Here is a 23,976-nt window from a genome sequence, read left to right as displayed (position 1 = left end):
GAAGACCCATAAGCTGGTGTACTGATGCCAGCACCAGGAATCTGCCTGGCCAAGAATTTCGGCTTTTCTTTGGGAATGCATAGGCGCAATTGTTAAAGAGATTTCATTTTGAATGAAAAGTGTTTTCCGCGAACAGCCAGAAACTTTTCTGGGACGTTTGGAAAAGTGCCATTAAAGCCTAAAGACAGTGAGTGGCTTGGCTCCGCGTGGCTTGGTCAGTCCAAAGCCTACCCTTCTCCAAGGCAGGCAGAGTGCCTTTCAAAGCGGGAATGAGGGAGAGAACAAGAAAAGCGCATTTACCTCTTTACACCTCCATTTCGTAACTCTGGGCTCATCGAAATCTCTGCTGGTCGACTGTGCCTTACCTCACACCAAGCCCTGTTCACCAATCACCCCCTGTGCTTGCTGACCTCCCTTGGATCCCAGCTCAGCAACGCCTCAGATTTAAAATCCTTATCCTTGTTGTCAAATCCCTCCATGCCCTCGCGCCCCCCTTCCTATCTTTGTAAACTCCTGAGATCTCTGCACTTCTCCAGTTCTGGCCACTTTAACTTCCCACCCCACTCCCAGTCTGACCTCCACTGTCCTAGACCCCACTTCAACTTCCGGTGAAGCTCATTGGAAGCTCGAGGAACAGCAACTCGTATTTTGCTTAGACCCTTCACAGCCTTCCAGACTGGACATTGAGTTCAGTAATTTCAGATCATAACCCTGTTTCCTCAGACAGCAGGTAGTAATGATTCTGCTGTAACCATTTACATCCCCTCTGGGCACTCCCTTTTTTTTTGTGTCTGGCACCATTGTCCCTTTTCCATTGTTCTTTCCTCCTCTACCCCCCCGCCACCCACTTTCCCTGGCTCTTTACTTGCTCAAACACTGTTAAATCTCTAACTTCTTCCAGTATTGATCGGAGGTCATTGGCCTGAAATGTTAACTCTGCTTCCCTCTCCACAGACGCTGCTTGACCAGCATTTTCTGTTCTTATTTTAGATATTCAAGCCGTTACTGCTTATCAAAAAAATTGCTAAAATTATAAATCAAATTACTTTGAAGGGAAAAGCGTGCGCAGAATTTCAATATTGTTGAAATAGAAACGTGTTGCTGAAGCTTCTCATCGTGCAGACATCAGGACAAACACAAGAAGGCATTTGAAATTTGGCATTCTTGTGTTTGTCCTGATATGTGCAAGATGAAAATCTTTGGCCACATTTCTCTCTTTTCAAACAATATTGGACAAAGTGTCTCTCTTTGCACGTGCGTGTGCATGCGCGTGCACGTGCACCAACAGGCTCATTCCATTAACGCGTCCAACTCGTTTATGGACCAGTGTTGGCTTACATAAACCATATCCCTGTTTGGGATTGTGCACAACTGTGAGATGTACTTTGAGCAGCTGAGCCGGGCAGTATTACCACATTAAATGGCCGTGTTATGGAACATACATTCTTGGTTTATTGAGCAGTGAACAGGTGCGCTGCCAGAGCTTAGAGCCCTTTGAACAGCACGTGAAATGGCAGGGGGGGTCCCTACAGCCGAGGATGGAGCGTCTATTCTGACGCTGAACGTCCAGTTTCACCCCCCTCCCTCCCCTTGATCCCGTGACAAAAAAAAACCCGAAGATTTCCTCGTGAACCCACTTAGCAAAATCGAGTAATCGTTGAATTAGAGCAAAAGAGAATGGCACCTTCGTTTTAAGTCCCTGCTTTCAGCATGTATTGAATTCTTGGCTCTGTTGTGTGGGAGTAGTCGCTGATCTTACAATTTACCTCTTGGATTATGTGAGAATATAAGAAATGACAGCCGGAGTAAGCCATTCGGCCCCTCCCTCGGGCGTGCTCCGCCATTCAACAAGACCTACCTCAACTTCACTTTCCCGCTCTATCCCCACATCCCTCGATTTCTCTACTACCCAAAAAAAAAAATACTTGCAGCCTCAGCGTCCCTAGTGCCCTCGCAATGCTTTTTCTATGATGGAATGTCTTTCTACAGAATCTCTGCTTTGTGCAGGTTGTATCTGTCATTTTCGGACAAGGTGCCACAGCCTCTGTAAACACAGCTGGATGTCGACAATTGGTGCAAATAATGGAAAATAATTTTTAGTGTGTCATTGCAAGCTTTGAATGCCATTCCAGTGATGGTGATCAATTGTTATAGGAGGTGGGTTTGTGCTCGTGATTCATCAGACACACACAGCAAGTCCAATTAAAAAGACACACACTGCAATCAATACCTCCTAAAGCAGCACCGAGATGCCCTGATGGCAGTAGCCCCCTGAAGGGATTTACTGTCCTCATCAGTGACAGACCTTTCATTTGAAGCCCAAAGTTGTGAACACTTGTAAGGCTGTTTCCTGCCCTTTACAGGGCGCTGGAAGAAATTCTCAAATCTGTCATCTCATGTATTGAATTTACACCCAGAATCTTTTGTGTACAGAATGTGTATTGGCTGAATGCTTGGTGACCTTCAGAAGCTCTAGAAAGTCTCTCAAAGCCAAAGTGGGACCTATTTTAAATAATGGGACCAAGGCCATTGCTTGCACAATTTACTGGGAAATTTAATGTGCTCAACTTTAGACCATGTGCCTGCATGTGTGAATTAAGTATGCAGTATCTAATGCGAAACTGGTAAATATAATGAGGGTGGATCTTAGAAGCAGGTGACCCAGATTGGGACTGTATCGGCACAGAGTTTTGGAGGGGGATTGGGCGGGTGGTGGGGGTGCTCTCCCAAGTGTGAGCCCCTACACTTTGCTTTCACGTGCTGAGCAGAGACTCATACTTCTCCCAGTCGAGAGAGAAAGGCAAAACGTGAAATAGTCGACCCATACCATTCCTGGGTAACTTGATAGCGTGGGAATGGGTTAGTTAACAAATCCACTCGGACAAGGTGTTGGAGGGAAGGTTAGAGAGCAAGAAGGTAAGGTTCTGACCTCACTCAAGCTCTTCCTTTTGAACACCACTTTCTACTGTACCTACAAATGTGCTCTTCTTTTACCCGACCTTTCTGTTTTCACAGCGTTACATGGCATGAATCAGTTTCCTCTACAGAAAAATCTTCTTGCAAAATCTTTTCAATCTCGCCAATTAAGTCTTCAATGTCTAGGTAATATTTCTCAGTCTTTTGGCCAAGTAGCGCCTTATAGAAGGGTAAAATTGGATTGGTTGGAAATCTACATTGTGTGAACCTACGGTACTGCTAAATTGGATTCTAATCCTTGTTTTCAAATCCCTCCACGGCCTCACCCCCCCCTCCCTATCTCTGTAATCTCCTCCAGCCCTGAAATCCTCCAAAATCTCTGCCCCCCTCTAATTCTGGGCTCTTATGCATCCCCAATTTTCAACTCTCCGCCATTGGTGGTTACCCTTTAGCTGGCTAGATCCTGTGCCCTATAATTCCTTCCCTCAGCCTCTTCGTCCCCCCACCTCTCGCTCCTCCTTTAAGACACTTCTTAAGACCTACCTTCCTGTCCTAATATCTCCTTACGTGGCTCAGTGTCAAATGTTGCTCGATAACCTCCTGTGAAGCACCTCGGGACGTTTTACTGCGTTGAGTGCGCTATACGAATGCAGGTTGTTGGTCGGGCGATCTAGGCTTGGCCTTCCTATGAAACGGGAGATTTGGACGGATGAGGAGATCTAGGTTGAGTAATGGTACCTGACGGTGTGTTCATGCTTCAAGAGCTTTTAACGTGAATGGGGAGTGGAGCTTTGGAGTGAGAGCCGAGGCCCAAAGTCCCAAGTGAAGTGGAGTAAGACTGCCCTCTCCTGGGGGTGTCGCTCACATTGCCTCCAGTTTCCAGTCCAGACGCTAACCGCGGAAAGTGCTTACATTAAGGACATTATCCGTACAAAGCCAAACATTGTCCATTGGTGCACTGGCTAGAGTGTGACTGCACCTTAGAAGTATTTCCATGCAGGGTTTCTCCTATTCGCCCCACCCCCTTTCATTTTAAGAAGCCAGAATCTTGATCAGATCATGTTTGGGTGAAAGGGGCACCAATCACTTTGCACGTCGCTAGGGTCCAATGAGATGTACGTGGGCCGCGTTATGAACACAAGGGGCAGAATTTTTCCGTCGGCGAGCTGGGGGCGGGGCCCGCTCGCCGACGCGGGATGATGTCGGTGGGAACCCCCGATGTCACCTCGCCCCATTTAAATATTCAGGAAGGCTGGGGGGACAGCGAAATCAGCTGTCCGCCCGCCGACCTGTCAATGGCCAATTGAGGCCATTGACAGGATCATTAAGGTAATTAAAGGTCCTGCCCGTCCAACCTTAAGGCTGGCGGGCAGGCCAGGAGCCCCGGCGGGAAGGAGAAAAAACATGAAACCTCATCCACTGGCGGGTGAGGTTTCATGTCTGTTTTTAAAAAGTTTAATAAAGTTTTTGTGATATTTATGAACATGTCCCATCTCGTGTGACATTGTCACATGAGGGGGGACATGCTAATAATTTTTTTATTTTTCTATTTTTAAAGTTTCAAACACTCTCAGCGATCTCCCTGAGGCAGCGCTTAGCCTCAGGGTGATGTGCGTTCTTTCCTGCGCATGCGCTCAGAGCGCACTCTGACAGTTGGGGAATCCCTCCCCCCCAGCCTGCACAGGAAGTGCATAGCGCTTCCCGTCGGGCGGCCCACCCACTCAAAATGGCGGCTGGGCCCATTTCAGCGGCAGTGGCGATCGGCTGCCAGCCCACCGCCGAGCCGGTGGGGCCCGCCCGCCTTCAAGGGCAAAATTCTGCCCAAGGAAACTAATCTGGGACAGAAATGGGAAAGGAAGCAAACAATATGGGGAGGGAGAACAATTGTATTGATACTTAAACCTGCTGTCTCCCGTGATATTTTGGCTGTTAATCAGTAATAGTCATTCAAACCAATCCTGCATTGTTTTCAAGTGACAATAGCAGCCCAGAATCAAACATAGAAACGTGGTGCACAGGAGGAGGCCATGTAGCCTATCATGACTGTACTGGGTCTCTGAAAGAGTTACCAATTAGTTCCATTATCCCTCTCTTTCCTTGCAACCATGCATTTTTAAAAAAGTATTTATACAGTTCCCTTTGGAAAGTACTTGTTGAATCTGCACCCACCACCGCCCTTTCAGTCAACATGTCCCAGGTCATAACTCGCTGTGTAGGGAAAACGTTCCTCCTCTTCTCTCCCAGCCCGGGCTTTTTTTCTTTAACCCGTTATTTTGCATCCGTGTCCTCTGGCTATCAATCTTCCCGTTAACCGGTAAAAGCTTCTCCCTATCTGCTCTGGTATTGACAGATTGGATGTCTGCCCTCCTGTGGGCATCCCAGGAGAGAGTAATCCACATACCTTCCCAAAGTGAACCCTGGGAACCCGGAGTTGTTTGCAGAGATTATCACACCTGGACCCAGACTTATTCTCCTCTAATGACCCCACATATGTGCACACCTTCCAACAGGAGTCATTGGCAAAATTGATCAGGAGCAAAAAACACTGGCCAGTTTCATTTGATGTTTTTCGAGCCAGAAGCCACTAAGGTCAAATGTTGTGTCCAGACGACTGCCCGATCAGCTAATATGCAATACACTCTTCCAGTGTGATTCATTGTTACTAGATTACAAAATTAGGCATCTTTACATATTAATTGCTTCAGTGTTTTTGAGGTTGTATTGATACCCAAAATTGTTTGTTAATGGAACAGGAAATAAATGCAAGTTAATTATTATTTGAAACGGTACAACTTAACCTGAGAAGAGTGTTTTGTGTAATGCAATAGTGTCGATATAATTTGTATTAAATATTTCTGCCAATGTATTTCATTTTGTGTGTACAGGGAAAAATCAATCTACTATTCCTATATACCTAAAGCTGCAGAAACTGAGAGAAACCCATCTTATGAACATATAGTGGTTATATATAGTTATACCTCTTTTAACATGTTCTCTTGTTTCTTGTCTGACTAGATACTTGCCGATGTGCAGGCTTGCTGTCTGTCTGTCCATCCGCGCATGCATTCATGCACCCAGATGTTGAGACTGTAATTAGGAGTGCAGTGATCATTTCCCTTTCCTTTTGAATTGTAAAGCTCCTGATGAAATTGGACAATTCAAAGGAAACCAAGCTGATCACTATTAGTTACCAAAGAATTTGATAGAGAGAAGCACTTGAATTTAAAAAGTGCCTTTCAGGACCACAGGACATCTCAAAGCACTTTGCAGCCAATGACACACTTCTGAAGTATAATCACTGTTGTAATTTTGCGCACAGCAAACTCCTACCAACAGCAATGTGGTAATGACCAAATAATCTGTTTCTAGCGATGGTCGTTTGAGGGATAAATATTGGCCAGCGCACCGGTAAGAACTTCCCTATTCTTTTTCAAAATAGTGCCACTGAATGTCTTACGTGTGAGGGGAGAGCAGTCCCTTGGCTTGGTATCTCATCTGAAAGTTTAACAGTGCAGCATTCCCTCACCACTGCACTGAGGTACCGGCCTTGATTCTTGTGCTCAAGTCCTGGAGTGGAAGTTGAACCCGGAACTTTCTAACTCTGAGGCGAGAGCACTATCAACTGAGCCATGGCTGACACCTCAAGTGTACTCGCTACTCCAATTGAAGTAGTGATTAGGAGTTGCAGCACGTGAATTGTGCATGTGAAGAGGGTACATTTTCTGACGGTGTTTCTAGCATAAGATGGGTCACTGATAAATCCCATGAGAGATTCAAAAGGGCTGTCATGGCTGAGGGTGTTGAGAGTATGAAACTCACTACCACATGGAATGGTTGAAGTGAACAACATAGATGCATTTAAGGGGAAGCTGGATAAGTTTATGTGGGAGAAAGGAAAAGAAGGATATGTTAACATAGTGGATGAAACAGGGAGGTTGGAGGATCGCGTGCGCATAAACATTGTCCAAGCGGCCTGTTTTGATGTAAATTCTATGTATTAAGTAAAAGTTAAGGAAGCATTTGGGGTTCTTGGCTTTGTAAGTAGGAGCAATGATACAAAAACAATGAAGTCACACTAAACATTTACAGATCAGGCTTCGGAATGGAGTATTATGGCTGGTACACTGTTTCATTCTGGGAAGGACGTCGAAACTCTGAACAGGGTACAGAGGAGTTTACCAGGATGATGCTTGGAGAGACTGGAATTGTTCTCCTTGGAGCATTGAAGGTTAAGGGGAGACCTAATGGAGTTATTCAAAATCCTAAAATATTTTGACAGAGCAAGTAGGCAGAAGCTAACCCGAGGTGGTGGCAGTGTTACATGTCACTCAGGAAGTCTGAGTTGCCGTGGCAACGTTGCACTTTTCCATGGCTGTTGTAGTCTGGAGCCACAGATAGTGATGGTGGAGGCTCCAACCCTCTTTCCATCACATGGCTGTCCAGGAATCTCTCCCTTTCTTACCACCTGCCATTGGTCTGTGTTGGAAGGGTTTGCGGGTTGACACTCAACCTGTTTGGACACGTTATGAGCCCACCTTCCATGGCCGTTAAGTCCTGGGGTGGGACGAACCTGGAGCTCCTGGGTCAGAAGCAGGGGCGCCACCCACTGCACCACAAGGCCAACCATCAACCAAAGGTGGTGGACTTTAACTAATTGGCAAATGAAGTAGAGGGGCAACAAGGAAAAAAATCTTCACTGATGTGTTAAGATCAGGAAACCACTGACTGGAAATGTGGTGGAATCCGATTCTTTTGGATGTTTTGAGAGGCAATTGGCCATGAGCTTGAAGAGAGTTAATTTGTTGGGCTCTGGGGGAGATAATTGGGGTGTGGGGCTAAATTGGACAGCTCTTTCAAAGAGCTAGCATGATGGGGTCAGGTGACTTGCTTTTGCGCTGTGAGGTTCTGAGTGCTTTTATTGGATTGAAGCAAAGGAACAGTTCCTTACTTAGCCATTTTTCCGCTGGTGCTTTGGACTTGATGCCGATAATATGGGCTGGAACTGGATCTGCTCTGACACACAGTGTGAAGCACATTGATGAACGATGTGTAAATGTTTATTTTTATCACCAATGGTGTGGTGCTCCTCTGAGCTGAGAACATAATGTACGTTCTTCCCAAGCCTCCAAAAATGACTCCATTAACGCAGGTACTTTACATAGAATAGATGGCAAAGCACTTTTTTTATTTAAAAAAAAAGTAAAAGCCAAAACTGTTTCTTCCAGCCCAAAGCAGAAACTCAACTGTAATAAAAATCTCCTTCACGATACTTGACTTTAAGCAGCAACAAAAACATTGCAGCATTGTTACAATTTAGATTTCAGCCTTGAATAAGGGAATTTGCTTCATAGGTCCGGAATGAAGTGGCTGTTCCAGGAATATCCCTAACCTGTGAGCGTTATGGAAACTATTACTTAAGGAACTGAGGGCCGATTTCCTTTGCTCTTTTACAGCGGAGATGGTGCGGAGGTCCCTCAGCCCATTGGCCCAGCCACAGCTTCAGTCAAGCCCATGACCAAGCATCCAGGTGGGGTCTGCCACACGTCACCAGCTACTGCTCCGCCTGGCCCAGCCTTCAAGCCGACTGCAGCCCCCGGTGCCGGCAAAACAACAGGTTGGCAAGCTGGTAACCCAGCAGGTAAAACTGTGTTTCATTTGCTTTCAATGTGGTCGAGTTATGGACAAACTATTAAGCTGAGGGCTGTGTTCAGGGTCATTTATATTGTTGCAGCTCAACGTTGCAGTCCGCTGAGAATGACGATGTTGACTATTTTCTGCAAGTTCAAAAGCATCCCTAAAGCAACAGCTGACCCCTGCGCTCCTCTAATCCTGGCCTCTTGGGCATCCCCAGTTTTAATCGCTCCACCGTCGGCAGAAGTTGCGTAGGCCCCAAGCTCTGGAATCCCCTCCCTACACCTCGCTTTTATCCTTTAAAACACTCCTTAAGACCCACCTCTTTATGTGGGCTCAGTGTTGCATGCTGTTTTATAATGCTCCTGTGAAGCCTCTGGGCATGTGTTAGTGCATTAAAGATGCTGCGTAAATAAAGTTATTGTTGAAGGCTCTGAAAAGGGAAGTGGAAAGTCATGAAGGTGAACAAGGGGCACTCAACAGTTCAGGAAGCATCTGTGGAGAGAGAGAGAGAGAGACATTTCTCATCCATGACCTTTCATCAGGAATTATCTTCTGGTTTAAAGTACATCATAGTCCAGGCGTTAGGATAACATGAGGCACTTTCACTTTTTTTAAATAAAAATTCTTTCATGGGATTTGAGCATTGCTGACGAGACCAGCATTTGTTGCTCATCCCTAATTGCCCATGAGGAGGTGCTGGTGAGCTAAGTGGCTTGCTAAGCCATTTCATAGGGCAGCTAAGAGCCAACCACATAGTGTCACGCAGGCCAGACCGGGTTAGGGTGGCAGATTTCCTTCCCTAAAGAGTATTAGTGGATCAGATGGGTTTTTATGACGAGCTTGACTGTTCCATGGTCACCATTACTGAGACTGGATTTTAATTCCAAGATTGAATAATTGAAGTTAAATTCCACCATCGGCCATGGTGGGATCTGAACCTCTGTCCCCAGATAATAAGCCCGAGCCTCTGTGCTGCTACTACTACTACTAGCCCAGCATCGTTACCACTAGGCCATCCTTCCTGATTATCGTTTTAACCGACGGTATGACTAGGATCAGCACTGGGTTCCGCAGAAGCAGTCTGGGTGCAAATTTTTTTGTTGAAAACTTTGACAAATATTTAAAGTTTTGGTGCGATCTCTTGAAGTGCTGCTGACCTGTGTATTCACCAGTGAATTATGACTGGAATAGTGTTTACAGTCACGAGGTTGCAAGGTTATACACGTACACTAAATGCTGCTTACTGATGGAAAAAAATACTGCTTAGCGGACAGGCCTTTGGCAAGATGCCATTTCAATAAATGAAACTGTATTTTGACTTTTAAAGTACAGCAAAAAAATAACGCACGTTTTGAGTAGACTGCACTGTAAGCATACCGCTAGATGTTCTTGTGTGACGTGCTGGGTCCACATGCTGATCTAATCATTGATCAGTTGACTGGCTAAAGAGTCACCAATAAACCCTTAGCTTCGGTACAAACTGTTCCTGTGAATCAGCAGCTTCTTCGTATAAACTGTGAGAGGAATGAATGATGGGGCCTTTCCACTCGAGTGTCCGTTAACAGGCTTATCGCACTATCACAGTTTTAACCCTGTTCTCCAGCTGTTCCTTCAGTTCGATTGTGGCAATAAAACGCTAAAGAAAGTTTTTAGGCCGCAGAACATTGGATTTTCGCGTGGCTGTCAAATGAGAAGCCGAGGGGGGCTGTTTTACATTAAATCTTTGCGGCGAGGGCCGTTCTCAGCCCAACAAGTCTATTGGGCAGGATTTTGGGAAAACAGGGTTTCCCACCCTGCCTTCCAGAGAGTCGACAGGGGGACGCACCCCCCCCCCACTAAGCCCAGCAGCCATTTGCCATTTAACCCCCACACCCCCCGCCGCGGGGTGTTAATTGCCTAAGGTCAAGTCTTCCGGCACCATCTCGGGTGGAAGTCCCACCCCCCCAAAGCTGACGACCAATCGGATTGGCCGATTGGTCCCAGCGGCACCGGTCTTGAGGGTGGTCACTATCCGGACCGTACAGCCAGCCCCTGAAGAAGGGGTAGTTATCGATGGCAGACTTCAGCTACGTCCCGGGGTGTTGGCGAGGCCTGGCTGGCAGGCCCCAGTGAGGGGCCAGGTTTAAGAGGCCGGGGTAGGGAGGCGAGGACGAGGAGGAGGATTAAAGGGGCAGTGTGACCTCGTGGAGGAGGGGTGCCTCTGGTGGGCTCAGGGCTCCCACAGGCCCCCGCCTTTTGCCCAGCACCAGACCATGTAGTTAAAAAGCCGCCGGGCTACCCACTTGGCGAGGCCTCCCCGCCGCAGGTGGAATAGCACTGGCAGCGGGAAGAGGCACTTCAGTGACCATTAATTTGCTCTAACCCCATCAACCTATCCTTCTGTTCCTTTTATCCTTCATGTGTTTATCTGGCTTTCCCCTGAAATGCATGCAACGCTCTTCATCCCAACCACTGCCTGTGGGAGCGAGTTCCACATTCCCGCCCCTCTCTGGGTAAAGAAGTTTCTCCCGCATTCCCTGTCGGATTTACCAGCGACTGTTTTATTTTTATGGCTCCCGGTTCTGGTCTCCGCTGTTCACTGGAAACGTCTTTTCCAGGTCACCACTGTCAAAACCTGTCCATAATCTTAAAGACCTCCATCAGGCCCATCCCCCTCAGCCGCCTCTTTCAGATGTTGGATTGCTTTAGGCGTCCAATTCCCCTAAGGTGTGGAGATTGGTCCGTTTGGTGGCTGGTGGGTAAAATGAGCTTTCATTTTTCTTTGCGCACGTTGGTTTATCGGCCGGTAACAGAAGGATTTAATCGCCGAGATTGTTCAGATTTCCAGCACCTGCAGTTTTTCGTTTGCTGGGAGGCTCAGCTTGTGACTGCCAAAGTTGCCAACGTGCTAAAAGTGTATTTGCATCTAGTCTTTGGAACACTCAGCCTTTCAACAGGCAGTCTGAATCGATCAGGGTCAGGACTGAGGATTGTATATAAAGTAGCGGCTTAATTTAAAGCAGGATTTGCAGTATGGGGGACTGAGGTGATGAGATGTAACGACAATAAGAGTGTCAGGTGTTGGCCCAACCTTTTAGCATGGATGTTTGACCAGTTTGACCCCACTCCACAGATTCCGCTTGCAACGTCAGTTTAGATTTGTCAGCCCTGGGGATGATTCTTTCTGGATTGGGGAAGGATTGAAGTAAGCAAAGTAGCTCAACTTAAACTTTCTGTTAGCCATCAACGAACAAATAAAAGAGTTGACTTTATTCTGAAACTCGGACCCAGCAGTTTGTATTGATTTATAAGGTGTTTTTGAACAAACACTTGCTGCTGAACCAACCTAGTCGATGCATGTAGTGAGATCCATTTCACAGCACCTTCAATTTGACCTGATTACCAAAGAACTCAAAGTTCCTGAAATTTTACTGCTTTTTCCCTTGTGTAGACCAGTTTAAGCAATGTGCTATTTTGTTCTAAGTCTTGTGGATCGGCATTACGTTTGAGATTGTTATTTGCTCCTGCGTTTTGTGGTTGATGTGCTAATTAAGAATCAGAGCTAATGGTAGCTTAGTGGTTATGTTATTAGAGTAGAATTCCAGAAACCTGGACTAATGATCCAAAGACATAAGTTCAAATTGCACCATACAGGACATGGAGGAGTAGGCCACTCTGCCCCTCAAGTCTACTCCGCCATTCAATCAGATCATGGCTGATCAGGTTGTAACCTCCTGCCTATACCTGATAACCTTTCACCCCCCTTGTTTATCAAGAATCTATTTACCTCTGTCCATTCAAAGACTCTGCTTCCACTGCCTTTTGAGGAAGAGAGTTTCAAAGACTCATGACCTCTGAGAGAAAAAATTTCCCCTCATCTCTGTCTTAAATGAGCGACCCCTTATTTTTAAACAGTGACCCCTAGTTCTAGATTCTCCTGCAAGAGGAAACATCCTCTCCACATCCACCCTGTCAAGACCCCTCAGGATCTTAAAGGCTTCAATCAAGTCACCTCTTACTCTTCCAAACTCCAGTGGATACAAGCCTAGCCTGTCCAACCTTTCCTCATAAGACAACCCGCCCAATCCAGGTATTAGTGTAGTAAACCTTCTCTGGACCGCTAATGCATTTACATCTTTCCTTAAATAAAGAGACCAATACTGTACACAGCACTCCAGATGTAGTCTCACCAATGCCCTGTACAACTGAAGCATAACCTCCCTACTTTTGTATTCAATTCCCCTCACAATAGACGACAACATTCTATGAGCTTTCCTAATCACTTGCTGTATCTGCATACTAACTCAGCAGCTAGGGAATTTAAATTCAGTTAGATAAATAAATCTAGAATAAAAAGCTAGTCTTGTAATCATGACAACTACCAAGAAGCTTGACACCATCCAGGACAAAGCAGCTACCTTATTGGCACCCCATCCACCACCTTCAAAATCCAATCCCTCCACCACCGACGCACAGTGGCAGCAATGTGTACAATCTACAAGATCTACTGCAACTGCTCACCAAGGCTCCTTGGATAGCACCTTTCAAATGTGCACCCTCTACCACCTAGAAGGACAAGGGCAGCAGACACATGGGAACACCACTAACTGCAAGTTCCCTTCCAAGCCACTCACCATCCTGTCTCGGAAATATATCGCCGTTCCTTCACTGTCGCTGGATCAAAATCCTGGAGCTCCCTCCCTAACTGCAATGTGGCTGTACCTACACCACATGGACTGCGGCAGTTCAAGAAGGCGGCTCACCACCACCTTCTGGAGGGCAATTAGGGATGGACAATATAAATGCCATGTCCCATGAAAGAATTTTTTTTTAAAAACTATCATCGATTGTTGTAAAAACTCATCTGGCTCACTAATATCCTTCAGGGAAGGAAATCTGCCGTCTTTACCCGGTCTGGCCTACACCTGACTCCAGACCCACAGCAATGTGGTTGACTCTTAACTGCCCCCTGGAATGGCCTAGCAAGCCGCTCAGCTATTAGGAAGGCAGCTCACCACCCCCTTTCTCCATGGCAATAAGTGCTGGTGTTGCCAGCAGCGCTCACATCCTGGGAATGAATTAAAAAATGAACTCTAGACAAGGTAATATTCACTTTTTATTTTTTTTCTCTCTTTGTATGCTGCATGTCCCTCACTTTGTCATAAACATATCTCGTTCTCTGATCTAACTCATTGGACCACAGACATTTTTTTTGAGTGTAGGAGACTCGTTTCATGCTTCCCCCCGATTTCATGCATTTTGCCAGTAGGGGGCGCCCCGCACCAATATATTCAAACATGTCCGTTCTTTCTTCATGCTCCTCGCTTGGGCTTTCTCTCTCTCTCTTCGACCTGAATGAAAACCATTTACCTTTGGTATATCATTCCATGATAAAGAGTTGGCTGTTGTGCGGCACTAGAGTGATGGCCCATGTTGGTATTCTGTATCAAGCGTCTGCACTTCACAACCAACTGAATAATACTATAATAGATGCTGGACAACACTCCATGGAGGTCAGGCAATATCTGTGGAGCGACGAATAAGCGTTAACATTTCAGGTTAATGACCTTTCGTCCATGTGTAAGTTCCTGCTGTAGCATCCACTCAGCATTCCTATTCAAGGTGGGTATTAGAACAGGCACCAGCGATGACAGCCCCATTAGTCGCCCCTACTTCAAAAAAACAAACACGGCGATGGATTCGATCATGAAAAGCAAACTTAAGATCCATTCTCATGCTGTAAATGGTGGTCATCAGAGATTCAGAAGGCGGCGCAGGGTAGGCTTGACCAGCCGCCCTTAGAGAATGTTAAAGCTCAGAAAGAGACCATTCAGCCCATCGTGTCTGCACCAGCTCGATGATGGAGCTATTCAATTAGTTCCAATCCCCTGCTCTTTCTCCCACAGCCCTGCAGTTATTTTCTGCTTTTAAGCACATCATCCAGCTCCCTTTTGGACGTTACTGTTGAATCTGTTTCCATCGCACCATTTCAGGCAGTGCATTCCAGATCAGCATGACTGTCTGAGTTTGAAAAACAGCCTCTTCATCTCAGCCTTGATTTTGTCGCCAGTCACTTTAAACCTGGTGCTGTCTGGTTAACGATCCTCCAGCCAGTGGGAACTGTTGTTCCCCCATCTCAGGATCCTCCATGACTTTTAGACACCTCTCTGAAATTTTCCCTTAACGCTGTAAGGAAAGCAAGTGCCCTTCTCCAATCTCTCCATGTAACTGGAATCCCTCACCCGTGAACGGAAGATAAATTGTGCTCGTGCGAGTGTGGGTAAGGGGGAGAGAAAAGGGGCGCGCCACTGAGTTGGGGAGGTGGGTAAGCAATCCTTCAATTGAGGGAGACGGTGGGGAGGAGGAGGAGGAGTGGGCCTCTGAAGGGATTGAGGGGGTTATTGAGGTGGCTTTTGGAGAAGGGTTAGGGTGTGCAATGTTCTGCAGGATCTCTCTGCCTTTATTTTGTAAACAGAACACGTTTCTTCACATCGCTCTCATGAGATGCAACTAGCGAATGGGTTCAGACCGTGAAAAGTTTGGCAAATAGCTTTTAGAATGATTGTGTGCCAACCAAACAAAATCTAGAGATTTGGAAAAAAAAAATAACGCTGTTGATAATTGAATGTGATTCTGTCTTCAAGTGCGATGTATGACGAAGAAACTGGTTGGTTTCACCTTCTGGAACCACGACCGTAACCCCACACGCTAGGGTAGATTAGGGCCTTTTAGCAGAACGGCCTGGGGGGAGCTCTCCACATGATCCAATCCACAGGCTGAGGCAAGCTGAGGTGAATTTTTTTATGCGTTGCGTTGGAAGCTGATTCGATTGTAATTTTCAAAAGAGAATTGGCTAAATACTTAAAAGGGAAAAGCTTTGCAGGACTAGGGGGGGGTGGCAAAAAGGGCAGGAAAGCGGGACTAATCGGATAGCTCTTGCAAAGATCTAGCACGGGCACAAATGGGTCAAGTGGCCTCCTAGTTCTGCATCAATCCGTGATGTACAGTTCAGGACCTGTGTGCGTCGAGGTAGTGCCTTGTATGTGGAGAAATATCATTATGATTGAAATCTGCTTAAGAAAGCCAGACCTCTGTTGGAACTGCAGTTCAAAAGAGGCAACTGGGGAATGAGTGTAAGAAGCACAAGTTGCTTGAAAAGCACAAAGGATCCAAAGCAAAATAAAGGACAGGCCCATTTTTATCTGGAGTTGGATCTTTCCACTGCAGAATTTTATTTTTTTGTCAAATCTGCAGACGCTTGCCTGGAGAATGTGTTGTGTGTGATCGTAGCAAACGAGAGAGAGGCAATAGTGAACAGAAAGATGCCACGTGTCCAGTTTAAACACCAAGTCAATGACGCAGTAAAGACGTTGCGTGAGGAGATGGTGTTGCTGCCGGTGCATTGAGATTCCACACTTGCTTTGCTTTGTTAGTATTACTCAGAGTTACTCTGCTAAGATCAGTGTAACATTGAGTCTACAAATAATGGAAAAGCCACATCCTGTTTTGTTCAATCCATTGTTTGAGAATAAAGCCATTTTCTTTCCCCCCCTCCCTTCCTTCTCTCTATCACATCTCACAATCAGAAAAAAAACCATTGTTGAAAATGTACCTGAGTACTCAGGGTGGGGGACGGGGGGAAACCAGCACATTCTTTCCTAACGTTTGAAGGAACCCCCTGTGTAAGTATTCCAAGTTTTCCCAGTCTCTTTTTCTAAATTTAGTTTGACAGCTTTGCGCTGGGGGATCTCCCCGGTGTCCCCCTGGCCAACACTGATTCCTCAAACAACGCCTAAAAAAACCCATGACCTGGCCGCTCAACCCGTTGCTGTTAGCGGGAGCTTCCTGTGCACAAATTGGCTGCTGCATCCCCGTGTTGCAGCAGTGGTTGGACTTCAAAGGTACTTCCCTGAGCTGTAAAGTGCTTTGGGACATCCTGCGAGTTTCGAAGTGTCTTGTATTTGAGTGAAGGCGGCTGGTGAAAACGATCTGGTGTTTCTACACCGTCCTGAAAGCGGAGAAAGCCCCAGAGAACGATTTAAAACAAACATCTTCTCCAGCTGTCCGAGACCAGATGATTGCTGATATAGTTTATTCCATTTAATTGCTGCCTAGTAACTCAGACACAAAGGAATAATTCAAGGATTGGGCCATCCGGCACCAAGTGACGTTTCCTCACTCCTGGTATTGCTGCTTAGTGATGCTGTGAAGTTCTTTCAACAGAATCCCCGTCGTTGGGAATGGTCCTCGTTTCAGGTAGATTGTTGGGTACCTCGGGACACAGCTGCATTGAAAATGCATTTGTCGGTTTATTTGCCATGTGTTGCGTGGTCAGTATCAAGAGAAGCCTGATAACACTCCTATCATACACAGAAAAAGCCCAGTCCCATCCCCATAACATCCTCCAGTCCTTCAATCTCGATCTCTGCACTCCCTCTCTTTCTCCTGCCCTCCTCCCTGATTTCCTATAACCCACCACTGGTGGCCTCGCCTGCATTTGCTTGTGCTGTTAGCTTGGGAATTCTGACAATAAGCCATTCTGCCTCTCTGTCACTCTCTCTCTCTCTCTATCTGTCCCGCGTGCTCTCTCTCTCTCTCTCTCACTCTGGGCCTGGGGTGCTCTCCCTCTCTCTCGCTCTCGCTCACTTGCTCTCTCTCTCGCTTGCTTTCTCGCTCGCTCGCACTCTCTCACTCGCTCGCTCTCTCTCTCTCTCGCTCGCTCTGTGCCTGGCGCTCTTGCTCTCTCTCCCTCGCTCTCTCTCTCTCCCTCGCTCTCTCTCTCTCCCTCGCTCTCTCTCTCTCCCTCGCTCTCTCTCTCTCCCTCGCTCTCTCTCTCGCTCTCTCTCGCTCGCTCTCTCTCTTTCCCTCGCTCGCTCTCTCTCTCTCTCTCTCTCTCGCTCTGTGCCTGGCGCGCTCGCTCTCTCTCTCTCTCGCTTGCTCTGTGCCTGGCGTGCTTGCTGTCTCTCCCTCGCTCTCTCTCTCTCCCTCACTCTTTCTCCCTCGCTCTCTCTCGGTCTCCCTCTCTCTCGCTCACTCTCTCTCGCTCGCTCGCTCTCTCTCTCTCTCTCGCTCGCTCTCTCTCTCGCTCACTCTGTGCCTGGCATGCTCGCTCTCTCTCTCACTCTCTCTCTCGCTCTGTGCCTGGCACGCTCGCGCTCTCTCTCTCGCTCTGTGCCTGGCACGCTCGCTCTCTCTCTCGCTCTCTCTCTGTGCCTGGCATGCGCTCTCTCTCTCTCTCTCTCTCTTTCTGCCTGGCGCGCTCGCGCTCTCTCTCTCTCTCTCTCTCTCGCTCTGTGCCTGGCACGCTCTCTCTCTCTCTCTCTCTCTCGCTCTGTGCCTGGCACGCTCGCTCTCTCTCTCTCTCTCTCTCTCTCTCTGTGCCTGGCACGCTCTCTCTCTCTCCCTCTCTCTCGCTGTGCCTGGCACGCTCGCTCCCTCTCTCTCTCTCTCTCTCTGTGCCTGGCACGCGCTCACTCTCTCTCTCTCTCTCAGTGCCTGGCACGCTCGCTCTCTCTCTCTCTCTCTCGCTCTGTGCCTGGCGCGCTCACTCTCTCTCGCTCTGTGCCTGGCACGCTCGCTCTCTCTCGCTCTGTGCCTGGCATGCTCGCTCTCTCTCTCTCTCTCTCTCTCGCTCTGTGCCTGGCACGCTCGCGCTCTCTCTCTCGCTCTGTGCCTGGCACGCTCTCTCTCTCTCTCGCTCTCTCTCTGTGCCTGGCACGCTCGCTCTCTCTCTCTCTCTCTCTCTCTCTCTGCCTGGCGCGCTCGCGCTCTCTCTCTCTCTCTCGCTCTGTGCCTGGCACGCTCTCTCTCTCTCTCTCTCTCTCGCTCTGTGCCTGGCACGCTCGCTCTCTCTCTCTCTCTCTGTGCCTGGCACGCTCTCTCCCTCTCTCTCGCTGTGCCTGGCACGCTCGCTCTCTCTCTCTCTCTCTCTCTGTGCCTGGCACGCGCTCACTCTCTCTCTCTCTCTCTCTCTCTCAGTGCCTGGCACGCTCGCTCTCTCTCTCTCTCTCGCTCTGTGCCTGGCGCGCTCGCGCTCTCTCTCTCGCTCTGTGCCTGGCACGCTCTCTCTCTCTCTCGCTCTCTCTCTGTGCCTGGCACGCTCGCTCTCTCTCTCTCTCTCTCTCTCTCTCTCTCTCTGCCTGGCGCGCTCGCGCTCTCTCTCTCTCTGTCGCTCTGTGCCTGGCACGCTCTCTCTCTCTCTCTCTCTCTCGCTCTGTGCCTGGCACGCTCGCTCTCTCTCTCTCTCTCTCTCTGTGCCTGGCACGCTCTCTCTCTCTCCCTCTCGCTGTGCCTGGCACGCTCGCTCTCTCTCTCTCTCTCTCTCTGTGCCTGGCACGCGCTCACTCTCTCTCTCTCTCTCTCTCTCTCTCAGTGCCTGGCACGCTCGCTCTCTCTCTCTCTCTCGCTCTGTGCCTGGCGCGCTCGCTCTCTCTCTCTCTCTCTCTCGCTCTGTGCCTGGCGCGCTCGCTCTCTCTCGCTCTGTGCCTGGCACGCTCGCGCTCTCTCTCTCTCGCTCTCGCTCTGTGCCTGGCACGCTCGCTCTCTCTCTCTCTCTCGCTCTGTGCCTGGCGTGCTCGCTCTCTCTCTCTCTCTCACTCTGTGCCTGGCACGCTCGCTCTCTCTCGCTCTGTGCCTGGCACGCTCGCTCTCTCTCTCTCTCTCTCTCGCTCTGTGCCTGGCACGCTCGCTCTCTCTCTCTCTCGCTCTGTGCCTGGCACGCGCTCTCTCGCTCTCGCTCTGTGCCTGGCACGCTCGTTCTCTCTCTCGCTCTGTGCCTGGCGCGCTCGCTCTTGCTCTTGCTTTCGCTCTCTCGCTCTGTGCCTGGCGCACTCGCTCTCTCTCTCGCACTCTCGCGCGCTCTCTCTCTCGCTCTGTGCCTGGCGCGCTCGCTCTCTCGCGCTCTCTGTGCCTGGCGAGCTCGCTCTCTCTCTCGCGCTCTCTCTCTCGCGCTCTCTCTCTCGCGCTCTCTCTCTCGCACTCTCTCTCTAGCTCGCACTCTTTCGTGCTCTCGCTTTGCCTGGCTCGCTCTCTGTCTCTCGCGCTCTCTGTCTCTCGCGCTCTCTGTCTCTCGCGCTCTCTGTCTCTCGCGCTCTCTGTCTCTCGCGCTCTCTCACGCGCTCTCGCTCTCTCTCGCGCACTCCCTCGCGCTCTCTCTCGCTCTCTCTTTCTCGCACTCTCGCGCTCTCTCTCTCTCGCTCTCTCTCTCGCGCTCTCTCTCTAGCTCGCGCTCTTTCGTGCTCTGGCTTTGCCTGGCTCTCTCTCTCGCGCTCTCTCTCGTGCGCGCTCTCTCGCTCTCTCTCGCGTGCTCTCGCTCTCTCTCTCGCGCGTGCTCTCTCTCGCACTCTCGCGCTCTCTCTCTCGCTCTCTCTCTAGCTCGCGCTCTTTCGTGCTCTGGCTTTGCCTGGCTCTCTCTCTCGCGCTCTCTCTCGCGCGCTCTCTCTCGCGTGCTCTCTCTCGCGCGCTCTCTCTCTCGCGCTCTCTCTCTCGCGCTCTCTCTCTCGCGCTCTCTCTCTCGCGCTCTCTCTCTCGCGCTCTCTCTCTCGCGCTCTCTCTCGTGCGCTCTCTCTCGCGCTCTCGCGTGCTCTCGCTCTCTCTCTCTCGCGCGTGCTCTCTCTCGCTCTCTCTTTCTCGCACTCTCGCGCTCTCTCTCGCTCTCTCTCTAGCTCGCGCTCTTTCGTGCTCTGGCTTTGCCTGGCTCTCTCTCGCGCTCTCTCTCTCGCGCTCTCTCTCTCGCGCTCTCTCTCTCGCGCTCTCTGTCTCTCACGCGCTCTCTCTCGCTCTCTCTCTTGCTCACTCTCGCGCGCTCTCTTGCTCACTCTCGCGCGCTCTCTTGCTCACTCTCGCGCGCTCTCTTGCTCACTCTCGCGCGCTCTCTTGCTCACTCTCGCGCGCTCTCTTGCTCACTCTCGCGCGCTCTCTCGCTCACTCTTGCGCTCTCTCTCGCGCTCTCTCTCTCTCGCGCTCTCTCTCTCGCGCACTCTCTCTCGCGCGCTCTCTCTCTCGCGCTCTCTCTCTCTCGCGCTCTCTCTCTCGCGCTCTCTCTCTAGCTCGCGCTCTTTCGTGCTCTCGCTTTGCCTGGCTCGCTCTCTCTCTCGCGCTCTCTCTCTCTCACGCGCTCTCTCGCTCTCTCTCGCGCGCTCTCTCGCTCACTCTCGCGCACGCTCTCTCTCTCGCTCACTCTCGCGCACGCTCTCGCGCTCTCTCTCTCTCGCGCGCTCTCTCTCGCGCTCTTTCGTGCTCTCGCTTTGCCTGGCTCGCTCTCTCTCTCTCTCGCGCTCTCTCTCTAGCTCGCGCTCTTTCGTGCTCTGGCTTTGCCTGGCTCTCTCTCTCGCGCTCTCTCTCTCGCGCTCTCTCTCTCGCGCTCTCTCTCTCGCGCTCTCTCTCGTGCGCTCTCTCTCGCGCTCTCTCTCGCGTGCTCTCGCTCTCTCTCTCTCGCGCGTGCTCTCTCTCGCTCTCTCTTTCTCGCACTCTCGCGCTCTCTCTCTCGCTCTCTCTCTAGCTCGCGCTCTTTCGTGCTCTGGCTTTGCCTGGCTCTCTCTCTCGCACTCTCTCTCTCGCGCTCTCGCGCGCTCTCTCTCTCGCGCGCTCTCTCGCGCTCTCGCTCTCTCGCGCTCTCTCTCTCGCGCTCTCTCTCGCGCTCTCTCTCTCTCGCGCGCTCTCTCTCTCGCGCGCTCTGTCTCTCTCGCGCTCTGTCGCTCGCGCTCTCTCTCTCGCGCTCTCTCTCGCTTGCTCTCTCTCGCTCGCTCTCTCTCGCGCGCTCTCTCGCTCACTCTCGCGCGCTCTATCGCTCACTCTTGCGCGCTCTCTCGCTCACTCTTGCGCGCTCTCTCGCTCACTCTTGCACGCTCTCTCGCTCACTCTCGCGCGCTCTCGTTCTCTCTCGCGCGCTCTCTCTTGCGCTCGCTCTCTCACGCGCTCTCTCGCTCTCTCGCGTGCTCTCTCGCGCTCTCTCTCGCGCTCTCTCTCGCGCGCTCTCTCGCTCTCTCTCGCGCGCTCTCTCGCGCACGCTCTCACGCTCTCTCGCGCATGCACTCTCTCTCGCACGCGCTCTCTCGCTCTCTCTCTCTTCCTCGCTCTGTGCCTGGCACGCTCACTCTCTCTCTCGCTCTCTCTCTCTCCCCCTCTCTCTCTTCCTGGCGCACTCGCTCGCTCTCCCCCTCCATCTCGCCCGCCCCTTCTCTCCCTTCTGAGAGCTGCTGCCTTGCCCTGGATTAAAGCTGTGCTCAAAATCCGCTTCCCCTTCAATTTTACCCTTGTCACTGGGAGAGTGGGACCACACGGTAACAGCACAATAAATGTCTATTTCTTAAATTGGCATTACAACCGTAAGATGTTAGTCACTTTGTCTCGGTGCAAAGACTCCCAGTTAGTTTAAGGGAGCCTAGCACAAACTAGTTTCATGGTCCTGCGGACTGACTGAAGCTGTGCAGTCTACTCTCACCCTTCATTGGGATAGGAGCCCAGCTGTTGAATAGATTAGTTGGCCATGGTTTCACTGTTGTGATTTTCTTGACAGACGGTTTCAATTCTAACCCTGTTTGTGGAGGCACTGAACAGAGCCCTTTCCAAAATAAATGTAAATTTATTCATTCACGGGCTGTCGACATCGTTGGCAAGGCCAATGTTTGTTGCCCGCCACTAAGTTACCTTTGAGACGGTGTTGGCAAGCTGCCACCATGAACCACTGCAGTCAGTGCAGTGAACCCCTGCAGTGCTCTTAGACTGGGAGTCCCAGTATTTCGATCCAGTGCCAGTGAAGGAAAGGCCAGTGCACATTCGAGTTGGGAGTGCAGTGCAGGTCGTGTAGTGGCTGTGTTACTGGATTAATAATCCAATAGGCCTCACTTAATGATCTGGATGCAAGAGTTTTAAACTCAGTTAATAACATGAATCTGGAATTTGAAAAAAAAAACACTACTTCAGTCATGGTGACCATGAAACTAATGGATTGATGTAAAATCTAATGTCCTTTAGGGAAGGAAATCTGCCATCCTTGCCCGGTCTGGCCTACATGTGACTCCAGACCCACAGCGATGTGTCTGACTGTTAACTGCCCTCCGAAATGGCCAAGCGAGCCCCTCAGTAGTGTCAGATTTGCTAGAACCTTCAGAAGGACTGCATTAAATACTGGCCTTACCAGTGGTACCCAAATCCTGGGGAGTGAATTTTTAAAAAAAAAAAGTCAGGATGGCATGAAACTTGGAGGGGAACTTGCAGACGGTGGTCTTCCCGTACACCTGATGCGCTTGGTCTTCTCGGTAGTAGAGTTTGCATGTTTGGGAGGTGCTGCCAAAGGAGCCTTGGTGAGCTGTTGCAGTGCATCTTGTAGATGTTACACACTGCCTTACGGAGTACCGATGTTGGAGCGAGTGAGAGTTTAAGGCGGCGGATGGGGTGCTTCACACTACCCTTGTAATTTGAAAAATTCTCATCCTTGTGTTCAAATCCCTTCAGGGCCTCGTCCTCTCTCTCTGAACTCCTGCAGCCCTTCAACCCTCCAAGAACTCGGCATTTCCCCCACCAGCAGCCACTGTGCACTCCCTTTGCAAATCGTTATGGGGCTGCGTCTCCAGTCGTCTAGGCGCTCAGATGTAGAATTCCCTCACCAAACCTCTTTGTCTCTCCCACCTATCACACTCTCTCTCTCTCTCTCTCTCTCTCTCTCTCTCGGTCTTTAAAACCAACCTCTTTAGCCAAGCTTATGATCATCTGTCCTTATGTCCTCCTGTTTTCACATGTATTAATTTTTATCTGAGGACTTGGGATATTTTGCTACATGAAACACAAGTTGCTGTTTTACAGAGCAAGGATTAATGAACAGGGTTTCTGCACCACATGCTCACTTTTCCTGTTAAAACGACAACATTCGAGCCTCACTGAAAGGTTAAATTGAAAGCCACTCACAGTTTATCTCTGCTCTTTTTTAACCGCTAGTGTATCATTGAGGAGAAGCGAAGTTTAGGTGATAGGATCAGTTCAGGTAAAGGTTTTGAGGCTGTCAAGTGTTCATAGTACATGTGATAAAATTGCATTGCCAAATAAACAAATGTCCTGAATAACGAGGGCACAGCCTGAGAGTAAAGGGAAGACCTTTTAGAACAGAGATGAGGAGAAACTTCTTTAGCCAGAGAGCGGTGAATCTATGGAATTCATTGTCACAGAAGGCTGTGGAGGCCAGGTCATTGAGTGTATTTAAGACCGAGATAGATAGGTTCTTGATTGGTAAGGGGATCAAAGGTTACAGGGAGAAGGCGGGAGAATGGGGTTGAGAAACTTATCAGCCATGATTGAATGGTGGAGCAGACTCGATGGGCCGAATGGCCTAATTTCTGCTCCTATGTCTTATGGTCTTAAATGTTTGACGATGCTTTTTAAAGCCAACAACCTGCACACACTTTGAGCAGCTTTGGTGCAAACCCTTTAGATACACCTCCCCTGTATTGGGAG

General features: G+C 49.5%; 1 protein-coding gene across 1 annotated transcript in view; it reads left to right on the top strand.

The window, feature by feature from the left end:
* The window catches only part of LOC144676225 (uncharacterized), a 65,025-nt gene that overhangs the window by 21,224 nt on the left and 19,825 nt on the right, over window positions 1-23,976 (top strand). The window contains exons 9-10 of the mRNA XM_078536715.1: window positions 3,016-3,102; window positions 8,370-8,554. Of these exons, the coding sequence (XP_078392841.1) occupies window positions 3,016-3,102; window positions 8,370-8,554 (272 nt within the window). The remainder of the gene's footprint in view (window positions 1-3,015; window positions 3,103-8,369; window positions 8,555-23,976) is intronic.

Source organism: Cetorhinus maximus, unplaced genomic scaffold (assembly GCF_964194155.1).
Source record: "Cetorhinus maximus unplaced genomic scaffold, sCetMax3.hap1.1 HAP1_SCAFFOLD_1442, whole genome shotgun sequence".
Lineage (NCBI taxonomy): Eukaryota > Metazoa > Chordata > Chondrichthyes > Lamniformes > Cetorhinidae > Cetorhinus > Cetorhinus maximus.
This window is presented reverse-complemented; position numbering and strand designations above follow the sequence as displayed.